This window comes from Neovison vison, chromosome 2 (genome assembly GCF_020171115.1).
Source record: "Neovison vison isolate M4711 chromosome 2, ASM_NN_V1, whole genome shotgun sequence".
In the NCBI taxonomy this organism is placed as follows: Eukaryota; Metazoa; Chordata; class Mammalia; order Carnivora; family Mustelidae; genus Neogale; species Neogale vison.
The window spans coordinates 31,900,986-31,915,269 of record NC_058092.1 but is presented as its reverse complement, the minus strand read 5'-3'; the positions used below and the strand labels follow the sequence as shown (position 1 = coordinate 31,915,269).

At 38.3% G+C, this 14,284-nt stretch overlaps 1 protein-coding gene across 12 annotated transcripts in view; it reads left to right on the top strand.

The window, feature by feature from the left end:
* The window catches only part of SCMH1 (Scm polycomb group protein homolog 1), a 171,028-nt gene that overhangs the window by 46,380 nt on the left and 110,364 nt on the right, over window positions 1–14,284 (top strand). For 8 of the 12 annotated variants that reach the window (XM_044237965.1, XM_044237964.1, XM_044237958.1 and 5 more), the window contains 2 exons: window positions 6,557–6,625; window positions 7,051–7,074. In XM_044237965.1, the coding sequence (XP_044093900.1) occupies window positions 6,557–6,625; window positions 7,051–7,074 (93 nt within the window). Of the gene's footprint in view, window positions 1–4,798; window positions 4,819–6,556; window positions 6,626–7,050; window positions 7,075–12,536; window positions 12,615–14,284 lie in introns of those variants that run through there. The other 4 variants (XM_044237966.1, XM_044237957.1, XM_044237963.1 and 1 more) reach the window with 4 other exon arrangements.

Sequence of the window (14,284 nt, the reverse complement as noted above, 5' to 3'; positions counted from 1 at the left end):
GTTTGTTGCTTAGTGAAATAGAACTCCAGGATTGAATAGGATCTTAGAAGTTTATGTAATTAATCCCTTTCCAACCCATGAGTTCCTTCTCAGCTTGGAAAAATTTCAGCATCTTTGGTGATAAGTGGCCATCCAGCCTTCCGCCTGTGCTCTTTAGAGAATGAGGGACTCGTCCTTTGCAGGATGGTTCTCACTGCCAGGAAGTCTCATTCTGAAACCTGCTTCCCTGCAATGAATGCTGTTGCAGATGCCTCCAGTCGAAAGATCACATTTTTGGAACCTCTGGTTTAGAATGTCAGCTTCATGAGTAGGAGGAGTTTTTATCCATTTAGTGATCTATCTTCGGTGCCTACAACAGTGCCTGACAAATAACAGATAATACATGTTTGTTGAATTAATAAGGCTATAGAAACAGGATTCAGGCATTAATTCAATTCAGTTTTTTATCTGTGAACTATTATTGCCTATCTTTCATTGCTGTTGCCTGACCAACCATTGCCCCCCCCCATGGCACTGTTAAACTTTCTGAACCGCAGAGTCTTATTCTTCACCTGCAAATAGAGACTGGTAATACCTGAGATGATCTGTATGAAAATGCCTGGTGCTGGGCCTCGTATGTGGTAATGATAGGTGTTAGTTGAATCTGAAATGGATTTGGTACGGCAACCTCTGAGCCTCCTGACATCCCAGAAATGCAAGTCCCTTCTTGCATTTTTTTTTATTAATTGAGTTTTTAAAATTGTGATAAAAGGGGCACCTGGGTGGCTCAGTGAGTTAAGCATCTGCCTTCAGCTCAGATCATGACCCCGGGGTCCTGGGATCGAGCCCCACTTTGCAGGCTCCCTGCTCAATGGGGGCGGAGGTCTGCTTCTCCCTCTCCCTCTGCCCCTCCCTACCACTCATGCACTCTCTCTTGCTCTTTTTATTTCTCTCAAATAAATAAATCTCTTAAAGAATTGCGATAGAAGACATAAATTTAAAATATACCCTTTTAACCATTTTTAATTGTAGTGGAATTGGGTACATTCACATAGTTGTGCAGCCATTTCCACCACCCATCTGCAGAACTTCTTTCATCCCACAACACTGAAACTGAAACTCTGTACTCATTTAGTATTAGCCTAGGTATTGAAATAGTAAATCTGTATGGAAAAAATTCCAAAATCAGTATATAAATGACTACTCTATTATCTGAAATTTTCAGTGATCTATTTTAAATTATTCTTTATTTAGTATAAATAATTGATATCTAATTATAATGAATTCTGTATCTGAGTATCCATTTATGTGTCAAAATTGTCTTGGTGAAAGCATGCATTTAAACATTGACTTCTTAATATGTGTGGTTTTCTCACATTGCATAACTGTTTCTGAGTTTGGTGAAAAGACACTGTTCTTTTCCTATTGTTCCCCCCGCTTTTTCTTTTTTTGAGTGCTTGCTGTGTACCAAGCCCCTGGAATACTGACTAGATTAATAGCATTTAGCTCTGACACTGTGGAGCAGGTATAGAAGTGGGAGATAGAGATGGTGCTCTGCTTAGGGATGTTGCCAGAAAGCCATTATGAAGTAACGTTTATCCTGGACCATGGTGAATAAATAGGAACCTTCCAAGTAGAGAAGTGGGGTGTGGGGGGGTAAAGTCCAGATGCAGAAAGCGGTATGGCATGTCTATTATGGAGACAGTCTGGGGTTTGATCTTTGAAGACTTTTAAAGGAGTAGTGACAAGTTTAATCTGTATTTTAGAAAATGAGTGCTTGAGTATGGATTAGAGAGGGATGGGGTCCCACATGGGACTGAAGTAATTGTTTCTGTCAGGCAGGTGAAAGAGAATGAAATCTTAAACTCAGAATAGGAGCAGAGGAGACGGTAATTTCAGAGGAAGAGCTGACAGATTTTGATAGCTGGTTGGATCCAGAGGACGAGAGAAGACAATTAAGGAGGACTCCAGGTTTCTGATTTGTCGCTGTTAACTGGGAGAAGGACGACCAGAGAAGAAATAAGAGAGAGCATATGCCTGAGGAGAGAGAATAAAATAAAACTGGTTATTTAAAAATAGTAGCTGCATATCATAATGTATTTTGAAACATGGCCATTAATCTTAAAATGTTTTGGGGGGGAAAAAAAGGAGCTCCTTTTCTTTTATGTGTGGAATTCTATCAGAGGCAGCATTCTGTTCATTTAAGAATTTCATTCATTTAAGAATTGATTGAAGAATTGAATTTAAGAATTGTTCGATTCATTTAATTCATTTAAGAATTGATATAGGAATGATTCCCTAATCTACTGAGTAATTTATGGTGATGCTTAAAAATTAAGTCATTTGTAATGAATGTAGTTGTTGTCTCCTTTTCTTCTCCGGGGACTGCTTTCCAGGTTCCACTTGTTTGTGTAAGGAGTTTCAAATATTTTTTCTCAGAAGTTCCTTTTTCATTATCTTGTGGGGCCTTATTTGATGGTTTTATGCCAGTTAAGTTTTTTAATTATTTTGTTCATTTTGTTTCATCGAGTCTGGTTTTTTTCTCTTTACTAGAATATTTTTTTCCTAAATTGTATTGGTTGCTTTTGAATTGTTTTATTAGTTTTATTAGTGATCTTGTAGCCTGCTTTCTATTTATTGTGGCTCCTAAATCTGTTTTGTGTATACCAGTAGCTCATCTTTACATAAGCAATAGAAGAGTGAAAACTTGTACATAAATGAAATACATATTGTATATTTAATTTTTAAGACTATGTTCTAATTATAAAAATAATTTTTGAAAATTTAAATATAAATTCAGTTATACCCTAATATCTTTTGTCTCTCTCAGCAAGTTTTTTAGCCTGATCAAGTTTGCAATCTTTATTCATGATTTAGAGAACAAACGTGGCAGTTACTAGAAAGACAGGAGACATCCAACTAGGAGAGAAAGCAAACACTTTGGGTGGAACACTAGCCAATGTCACTGGAGTATAGTGGAAAAGGGAAGAGTCATATGGGGCAAGATCAGCCAAATACTGCATAGCCGGGCAAGGCAACCTTAACTCACTGGGGAGCTATTGGGAAGCCATGCTTAAGCAGATGTTTTGTCTTTTAAAATGCTCATTCTGAGGGGGCCTGGGTGACTCAGGCCATTAAGCATATGACTTGATTTTGGCTCCTCATGACGTCAGGGTCCTGATCGAGCCTTCCCTCCCCCTCCCAACTGGACTCCACACTCAGTGGGGAGTCTGCTTGAGGTTCTCTCCCACTTCTTCTCCTCCTCCCTTCACTCTCTCTCTAAAATAAATAAATAAATATTTAAAGATAAATAAATAAAATGCTCACTCTGAGCCCTGTATGGTGAATAGGTTGGAGTAGGCCAAGAGTGGAAACAGGAATTCTAGTTAGCAGGCTGTTCTAATGGTCCAAGTAAGAGGGACAGTGCCCGGAACTGGAATGGGAGCCATGGGATGAGAGTGGTCAATGGGTTGGGGACATGGTCCAGCAGAGCTTACTGAGTGGATGTGAGTGTGAAGAAAGTAGAGGCATCAAGAATAACTTCAAGGATTTGGGGCTTGAGCAACTCGGTGATGGAGATGCTATTCACTGGTTTAGAGAAAACAAAAAGAGGAACAGTCTTCCCCAAACCAATAAATGGCATCTCCAGCTCATATAATTTCACTTACATGTGGAATTTAAGAAACAAAACAAATAAGCAAAAGGGAAAAAAGAGAGAGAGACAAACCAATAACAGACTCTTAAATGTAGAGAACAAGGTAATGGTTACCAGAGGGGAGGTAGGTGGGGGATGGGTGAAAAAGATGATGGGGGTTTAGGAGGACATTTGTGATAAGCACTGGGTGATGTATGGAAGAGTTGAATCGCTATACTGCACACCTGAAATTAATGTTACACTGTATATTAACTAACTGGAATCTAAATAAAAACTAAAGAAAAAAGAACAGATTGGCAAGAGCTAGCATTCTGTTTTAGCCATGTTAAGTTTGAAGTGTCTGATTTGATAACCTTGTAGAGACAGCCTATAGGTGGTCATATACGTAAGCATGGAATTCCAAGAGAAGGCCAATGCTAGATATATTAATGATCTCAGTGGAGTAGTAATCAGAAAAACCTTGTTTGAATGAGGAGATAACGTAAGGAAGTAAGGAAGCAATGGGTATAGACAAATCTTAAAATAAATTCCCGTGAGAAATAGAAGGATATATATAGCAGGAGGGATATATGTGGGATTAAGAGAGGGGAGGTGTTCTTTTGTTTTGTGTGTTTGTCTGGTTTTTGTTTTGTTTTGTTTTTTATGTTTTTATTTTTTATGACGTCTAATTAGCCAACATATAGTACATCATTAGTTTTTGATGTAGTGTTTAACGATTCATTAGTTGTGTATAACACCCAGTGCTCATCACATCACATGCCCTCCTTAATATGCATTCCTGGTTACCCCATACCCCTACCCCACTCCCTTCTGTAACCCTCAATTACAGAGGGTTTTTGCAGAGTCCAGAGTCTCTCATGGTTTGTCTCCGTCTCTGAATCCTTCCCATTCAGCCTTCCCTCCCTTCCCCTGTGGTCCTCTGCACTATTCCTTATATTCCACATGGGAGTGAAACCATATAGTGATTGTCTTTCTCTGCTTGACTTATTTCACTTAGCATGATACTCTTCAGTTTGCCTGTAGATGATGGAGCAGTAAGAATGCAGGTGCAAATGGTCTATTAGAAAAGAAATACTTACAAAGTCCTTGAGAGGATGAGAGGAAATGAGAACTGGAGCATTCCCTTTCGATAAAAACTAGGCACTTCATCCACAGCAATAGGAGGGCAGTCAGACAGAATGATGGTGAGTAGATTCATTCATTCACTAAACACTAACTGAGGACCAGCTCTTACACGGTACACGGGGGATATAGGACTAAACATGATCAGGCCTGTACCTTCCTGAAAACAGTGGCATATAGAAGGTTCCTATCCCTTATTTCTGTTTTCTCAATGAACACTGAATTAACATCATCCCTAAGAGTAAAGGTGAGGGAGGGAATATTTGGAGTATGAGGTGAGGGAAAAATATATGAATTTTTTTGGAAGGTGGAAAAGCAAACACAGTAGGGAAATGTGGTATGATTTCTAGATGGTGTTAAGTGGCATTTGAGAATTATGGCCATGAGTTTAAAGTGAGACCAGTAAGCTTGCATTTGTTTGTCTTTAGTACTTGTGAGCAGTCGGGGTATGCATGGTATATAGGTGGATAAGTGGCTTTAATCAGAGTTAAGACTGAGGCTTTGGGACGCCTGGGTGGCGCAGTTGGTTGGACGACTGCCTTCGGCTCAGGGCGTGATCCTGGAGTCCCGGGATCGAGTCCCACATCAGGCTCCCAGCTCCATGGGGAGTCTGCTTCGCTCTCTGACCTTCTCCTCGCTCATTCTCTCTCTCACACTCTCTCTCTCAAATAAATAAATAAAATCTTTAAAAAAAAAAAAAAAAAAGACTGAGGCTTTGCTAGGCAAATATAACCCCTCTCCCCCAAAAAAAGAAGTGGAAGGGAGTTAAGAGTGTTTGCCCAGGAGTGTTTTTTAATGAGGGACAATAGGATCTGAGTTGGTTAAGAAGGGAAGTAAAAACATGATAGGTAAATGATGGTGAGAAAGTGATAGGGTCAGTAGATTAAAGTTTCAAACAAGGAAAATGTATTTACATTATATAAGTAACTTATCCTCTTTATAGAAAATGCAAAAATAAATGAGATTAGAAGATGGGGGGGGAACAGGACCATCACCTAATGATAACCAGATGTTTATATTTGCTATGTTTGCTTTTTTTTTTTTCTAGTGAGAACTTTGTAGGGTTGTATTAATTTGCTAGGGCTGCAAAGATTACAGACCTGGTGAGTTAAACAGAAATTTATTTTCTCATGATTCTGGAGGCTAGAAGTCAGAGATGAAGTTATAGGCAGGATTGTTTTTTTCTGAGGCCTCTCTCCTTGGTTTGTAGATGTCAGTCTTCTGCCTGTCTTCACGTGGTCTTTTCTTTGTCCCTGTATGTGTCCAAATTTCCTCTTCTTTTAAGGACACTAGTTTTATCAGATTAGGGCTCACCCTAATGATCTCATTTTAATGCAATTACTTCTTTATAGGCTCTATCTCCAAATACAGTTACATTAGAATGTCAGGGGGTGGTTGGACACAATTCAGTCCATAGCAAGGGTGTACTTTGTTTTCATAATTGCGATTATTTCATGAATATAATTTTTGATCTGATATTTTATCAGATAACATAATATCTTAAACATTTTCCTGTTTTGTTATGTCACCTTTGTAAAAATTTAATAGCTGCAAAATATTTTGTCATGTGATGATATCTTAATCAGTCTTCTGAACATTTAGTTGCCCCCCTTTTTGTTATTACTAAACCAAATGAAGCTTTATAAATAAAACCTTTTTTCTGTATTTTGGAGCATTTTCTTAGTATACAATCTCAGAAGTGGATTACTTTATCAAAAACTATGAATACCTACTCTTAACTTAGAGAATTATTGAATCTTGCATTTCCTTTTCACATGACTGTCTTCTCTCTTCCTGCAGATATAGACTGGAATGATGTTAGAAAACACAAATATGGTCACCTTTCAGAGTCTGCATCCCAATATCAAGGTAAGGAAACAAAAACCTCTGTGTAACATGGAAAATTTAATCTGACATCTCTTACCATGAAACCTTTGCTGTTAGAGGTCTGTGGTACAAAACACTCACTGGCTAACACACAAGCAAATATTATAGTTTGTAGAGGTATCTGTCCAAAGCAGTTTGCTTTATTTTAAACCAGAAATCAGGAAACAGGCTCTGAGTACAGATAATTCCAAATCATCTAAGACTTTAGCCTCGGGAGTGAGGCAGAATTGGGTGATATATTCCACAACTACTAGTAACGCACTAATAACACACTCAGTATCTTTTAAAATGAGAGGGTTGGATTACACAAACTCTCAAGTCTTCATTTTACCCCAGAACGTCACCTTTTTATCCTTTTGGTATGTTTGTCACAATGACTTATGCTGTAACATTTTTTTCTTTAATAGAAGCTACTGACATCTTGGACCTAGGTAAGATTTCTTTCTTGTATTTCTGTTGAATATGGGTACTAACCAAACCAGAGATTAGAGTGTCACTAGGAAAAGAACGCCGTGCTGTCTGTCTCATGCGTAACGAGTCCTCTGCTCGGCTGCCTCTGGAGCCCAGCAGCCAGTTCTCTCAGCTGTCAGGCCAAACCCTCCTCATCAGGAGGCACAGACCAAGCTAACAAAGATGGGGAGGGGAGAGTAGTTAATTACACAGAGTCCAAGGAGGCCCATACGGGAAGCTTCTCTTCACTCACCAAATCCACAGCTAATGCAAACCCTGACTGTCCGTAAATTAGAACTTGGAGGGATTTTCCCAAGAGAAATTATTCATGAGATATATTGAACTGAAGTTTAACCTAAAGATTTTCTAAATTTTTTAAATAAATACAATCAGAAATATTAGCAGTTGAAATAACAAGAGTCAAACTGCTACTACATTTAATTTTCATCCCTACAGGGTGTACCTCAGGACTAGGATTTGAGAAATAATGTTAATCATTCTTAATCAGCCTTCAGGATTTCTACATAAACAAATGTCAGTCTTCTTAGTCCCTTAAAGTCTTTCTCTATGTAACATAAGTATGACTACCCTAGTGCCTTTATTGGTTTTTGTTCAGATATTTTTGTATATTTTGTTACTGCAGCTTCACATATTCAGCTCTATTATTATCAGTGTCTTTATGCTCCCTCTTGCCTTTTCTTCCAAGAACATTACTTTTATTGCGCACTGACAAAGAAGATAGCGCAGAACACTAGGAGTGAGAACTCCTGGATCCTTTGAAAGCCAGCTGCACTTTGGAACTTTGTGATGTTCATCCTTAGTTTTCTAGCTTGGAAAAATGGGGATAATAATGCCATTCTCCCTACTTCACAGGGATTTTAAGAAGATTATGTGAGCTAATGGATGTGAAAGCATCTTAAAATACTCTCAAATACTTTCCAACTTTGGAGGATTGTTATTTTCATTCTGTTGAGGGATTAGCCTTAGATATAACTCTCAGTCAAATCCTGGAATATTCTTTGAAGTGACGCATTCTATGAATATGAGCTGAAGAAATGAATGAAATGAAATAATGCAGGTAAAGGGCTTAGCACTTGATAAGCAATAAATGAGAATCACTTTTTAACGACTTCAAACTTGCCTCAAGCTTTCTAAAGCACTGGTATATGGTAGAAAAAACATAGACATGAGACTCAGATAGGCCTTGGTTCAAATCCCTATTCCCCACTTACCAGTTTTGTGACTTTGGGAAAATTAGTCTTTCTGAGCCTATTTCTTTGTCTTTAAACTGGGAATAAAACCTACTTTTCAGGTTATAATGAACATGAGAGATAGTGAACACTGTATGGCATGGTGTAGGCATATGGAAGGTACTCAGTGAGAGCTGCCGCTGGTGTGGGTTCTGTTGCTAGTATGAATGGTGACAATTCCATATGGTTCAGTGACAGGGGATGCTGTGAACAGTCTCTTTTGTTGATAAGGGATTGTGAAAAGTGGATACTCATAAAATTTGAAAGTGTATTTTTCCTTGTGCAAGGAGTAGAGGCTGTGCTAACATAGCACAGGCGTAGGTAGGCATAGCCGCTGTCGAGTTAATCCTGCATATTTCATTTCCCCATCGAGCATGGAGAGCAACCCCAAATATCAAATTGAAATGAAATTCAGTAGATTTCTAGAGTTTCAGAGATTGGAAGAGGCCTCAAAATAATCTAACTTGGCTCAGCATTTCAAAATTGGACATTTTGAGTATCTTATAAAAAATGCCTTGTCTTGAACTCCTCAAATTTCTTGGGGACTTATAGCCTCCTCAGGAACTTGCTTCATATTCAGAAAAATATTTATTGGGCCAAATCTGTTTCTTTGTAAATTCTGTCTATCATACTTACAACTTTTAGGGCAATATAGAATACTTTAGCCAATTTTTCACTCACCAGCCTCTAATTATTAGAAAGTGTTAGGGACTGCCTTCTCCCTGCCATTCTTACCTTCCTAGTTGAAGAACCAGCATCTCATACCTAGATTATTAGAATAGCTTCCTAACTAGTCTTCCTGCCTCCAGCCTTGTTTCCCTCTAGTCCATCCTTCACACTGCAGACAGATTGCCTCCTCCCCCAGAACCTTCCATGCTTCCTCTTCTCATTAACGTGGTATAGGAGGTTCTCTGGTTCCCTGAACACCACTTTGATCTAAAGCCTCTTTTCTTAACTACTGTTTTTTTAACTCTGCCGATTAGCCATACTAAAATACTCAGTTTTAAAACTACCTTTTCTTACTTCTGGCCCTTTATACATGCTTTTCTTTCAGTCTGAAAAAAAATTCTTTTTTTTTTTTTTTTTTAAACTATTCCTTAAAGAATTTTCTCTCAGGGTGCCTGGGTGGCTCAGCCAGTGATAAGTTGGGGCGCTTGGGTGGTTCAGTCAGTTAAGTATCTACCTTCTGCTCAGGTGATGAGCTCAGGGTCATGAGATTGAGTCCCACAGCAAGCTCCTTGCTCAGTGGGGAGTCTGCTTCTGTCTCTGCCCCTATCCCCCGCTTGTGCTCTCTCTCTCTCTCTCTCATAAGTAAATAAATAAATCTTTAAAAAAAGAAGAATTTTCTTTCTCCTTGACTGATTTCTGCTTATCCTTCTACACTTTAACTTAGAAGAGGAGAGGTTACTTCCTCTGGGGATCCTTCCACAAGTCCTCCTGTAGCACCCTCCTAGCCAACCACAGCACTTAGCATAATTTATTACAGTTGGCAGTTTAGTCTCTGCCCCTCACTGAAGCTCTGTGAGGGCAAGAACAATACTTTGATCACAGTTGTATCTCTAGCACCTGGCACAGTGCTTTGATACACACGATAAATATAGTTGCTGGATGGATAGATGGAAAAATGGCTCCAAGACTTTGCTTTTTTTCTTCATGCTGAATGTCCATCCTTCTTTCAGCTGCTTCTCAGGTGATGGGGTTTTGTGTCCCTTCACCACTTAGGCCACCATTTAGGGTTTGGTTTATTCTGTCCCTCTCAAAGTAGAGCTCCCAGAACTAAATGTAATATCCCGGGTATGATTTCACTAGTCCAGAACAGAGTAACACTGTGGCATACCTGCTTCTTCTTTTCACTCACTTTCATTCACTGTACTTTTATGGAGCCTGTGTTAAGTGTCAGGCACTAATGAATCAGTGAAGATTTAAAAAACAATAATAAAGATAGCTGCTATCTGTAAAGAACTTAAATAAATAATAATGATGGTATGATGTGAAGAGTATGAAAATAAAAGATGTGAATAGGATGTTACAGGAGCTGGGAAATGTTCTGAGAAACAGGGAGAGTCAGACTTTTTTTTTTTTTTTTGGCGTGGTGTTTTATCTTTAGTTGATTCATTAAAAATTATCAAATTCCTGATCTAAAAGGCTTATGGACACTGCTTTGATAATGAATAGCACTGTGTATCTCATAAACTTAAACTTTGGACATTTTGAAATAACTTGGTTTTGTTAGTGCTGGGTATGCCATAACTTATTAATCATTTGAAAGTGCCAAGAAAGCATGGTTGAGGGTATGCCTTATGAAAAGTTCTTGCTCCGTTTAGATTGGTTTTGAAACTACAGGAAACAAAGTGCTCCTCGTGCTGGAATGGACGGATGAGAGGGGCAGAACACAAATGTATATAAGAAATTAATATGCGATCAAAGTGACATTTCAAATCAGTGGGGAGAAGGTGATTTATTCAATAAATGGTGGTGAGCACATTTATTGAATAGAGGTGAAAAGGAAATCAACATCTTTGTCTTATCTGTCTCACAAACTAAATTCATAATAGAACAAACATTTAAATGTAAAAAAAAATGAAACCTAGAAGAAAACCTGGGTTAATATTTCTTATAAATTGAAGTAAAGAAAGCATGATATGAAAGCCAGAAGTCATAAAGAACAAGACTGAGAAATTTAAGGGCAAATCCTAGCAGACTGAGATAAATGTCTGCAACATACATGACAGGCAAAGGACGAATATCTTTAATCTACATGGAACTCTTAGAATCTGAGAAAACTAAAGAATACCTCAGTGAAAAATGATTAAATAAAATACAAATAGACTAATAAGCCTAAGAAGATCTTTAACTTTATTAGTAATCAAAGAATTGCATACACAAGTATAACAGCATTTTTTTTCTTCTCTGGTAAGATTTATCACAAGTGTAGAGAATGTTAAAGCAGTTTTAGCAAGAATGTAAGAAACAGAGGCGCCTGGGTGGCTCAGTCGGTTAAGCATCTGCCTTCAGCTTAGGTCATGATCCCAGGGTCCTGGGATTGAGCCATGCATTGGGCTTTCTGCTTGGCAGGAAGCCTGCTTCTCCTTCTCCTTCTGCCTACTTGTACTCTCTCTGTCAAGTAAATTTTAAAAATTTAAAGAAAAAGACTATAAGAAACATATTCTTATGCACTACTGGTAGGAATTGTATTGTATCAAAATATAAAATATGTCTGCTCTTTGTTCATTAATCCCCCCTTAGGAATTTGCCCTAAAGTGGTAATCTTAAAAGTGTTAAAAGATGTGTGTACAAAAATACTCATCAAAAATTAGAAAACACTCAAATAACCATTGAGATTATTTAACAAATACTTTTGTTAACTAATGTGAATTATGGCACATATAAACAATGGAACAGTTTTCAGACAGTAATCTTGGAGTAGGATTTCTGATCTAAAGACTATGATTGTCTTTATTTCTCTTAGGAATTTGGGTTCTGCACTTAAGGTGGAATGGGGTGGAGTTATTGTAGAGAAATGTGGCCAGATAGTAGCCAGCTTGAGTGAAGGTGCCTCATGTAACCAGATCAGATTAGCAGCATTTGAGGGGTTTGGGACATCTTTAGACGCATTATGCCCGGGACCAATGGGTAGAGGTTAGAAGAAGGCAGACTTCGCCCAACTATAAAGGGTAACATCTATCCATTTGTAGCGTTGAGTAATAACTGAATAAGGGGGTTTTCAGCCTTGGAAGTATTCAAGCAAAGGCTGGAGGGAGCTTAAGGTCTCAGCTTTTATATTGCTTCATCAAGATGCCTTTCTTTCTTTTTTTTTTTTTCAAAGATTTTGTTCATTTATTTGAGAGAGAGACAGTGAGAGAGAGCATGAGAGGCGAGAAGGTCAGAGGGAGAAGCAGACTCCCCATGGAGCTGGGAGCCTGATGCGGGACTCGATCCCGGGACTCCGGGACTGTGACCTGAGCCAAAGTCAGTTGCTCAACCAACTGAGCCACCCAGGCGCCCCATCAAGATGCCTTTCTTAACCATCTGCCTAAAATAGTACACACACCCCTGTCAGCACTGTTTCCCTCTTACTTTGCTTTCTTCTTTATTTGAAAAAGGCCATATAAAAAGTATTTCTGTTGCCCTCTAAACGAACTGACATATATTTATTTGTTTATTTATTGTTTTTCTTCCCCCTTAGAGAGTAAGCTCCCTGTGGACAGAGACTTTGGCTATTTTATTCTTTGCTATATATCACCAGTGCCTGGAACTAGGGTTGGTACATGGTAGGTGTGCAATAACTATTTGTTGAATGAATAAGTATTAGAGAAGAGAATTCATGCATTCACCTTGCTGGATCCTTGTGCTTTACATTTTGGGGAATTTCAGTTTTGGGAAATTTTACTTCTCTGTAGTGTGTAATTCTCTTCACGGCAGGGATTTTACTTCCTAATAATAACTATCAAGTGGTATGGATTAGAATTTAAAGAAAACTTTCATAAACATTATTCAGTAATATAAATGAGATGACTGGCTTTTTCTTACCTGTAACATCTCAGTTCCAGTGTTTCCTGTGTAGAGCATCTGTCCATAACTTCACCATTTAAGATAGTTACCAGCCTCTGTGTAGTACATTATTTCCTTCAAATACTTACCACTCATTACTTTATTTATTTGGTTATATGTTAATTGTGCCTCATCATGCACCAGAATGTAAATTCCATGAGGGCAGGAACCTCCTGCACAGCACAGAGAATACTGCCTGGCACATAGAGGAATATTCAAACATCAATTGAATAAATAATTGAAATCACTCTGTAAATGATAAAACATTATACTTAAATGAGTTAATAATATTAATCTTCATAGTAATCCTTGACCCCTGTAGCAGATTAAATTTTTCCCATTCTGCATTCTCAAGGCAACCTATACCACCTCATTAACTTACATTGATCATAATTGTACCAGATTATTTGTGTTATTATTTATTTAATATCGCTGCTTATTACTAAACTGCAAGCTTTATGAATTTAGGAGCCATGTCTATCTTGTTCCTCTTACATTTAATACAGTGCCTTTGTACTTGGAAGTTTAATAAATATTTATTGAATGAATGAGTGAGTACATGTACAATTTTGCATGATAGATATTATCTCCATCCTGATGAGTAAACTAATGCTTGGATGGATTAAATAACTTATCTAAGATAGTTATAGAAACAAGACTTTAGGGGCGCCTGGGTGGCTCAGTTGGTTAAGTGTCTGCCTTCAGCTCAGGTCATGCGTGATCCTAGGATCCTGGTGTCTAGCCTTGCATTGGGCTCCCTGCTCAGCAGGGGTCTGCTTCTCCCTCTTCTTCTGCCCCTCCTCCCTGCTTATGTTTTCTCTTTCTCTCTCTCTCTCTCTCACCTGTAAATAAATAAGGTCTTAAAAACACACACACACACACACACACAAGACTTTACCCAGCATCTTCTGACTCTGAATATTACATACTTCTAACTACACCAGTAATCTCAAGACACAGATGTGAATCAGAATTACTTAGGGAACCTTTGAAAATACTGATTTTTCAGACCACACTCAAAGCCTACTGAATGAGAACCTCTGAAGCTGGGGCCTAAAACTCTATTTAAAGAAATGAGAAAAATTATTTAGTAGAGTCTGATGATAAGTAACATTTGGGAATCAATAATAATATGCCAGGGGTTGGCGAATCCAGCCCACTGCCTATTTTTATAAATAAAGTATTAGTGTACACAACCCTGTTCATTCATATATATACTGCCTGTGGCCATTTTCAGGCTATAGTACACAGTTGAGTATTTATGATAGAGACTGTGTGGCCCAACAAAAGTAAAATTTTTACTGTCTCGTCCTTTACAGAAAGTTTGCCAACCCCTCCCTGATCTGCACCTTGCTGCCTGTCCTATTTGTGTGTATGTGTGTGTGTAGTT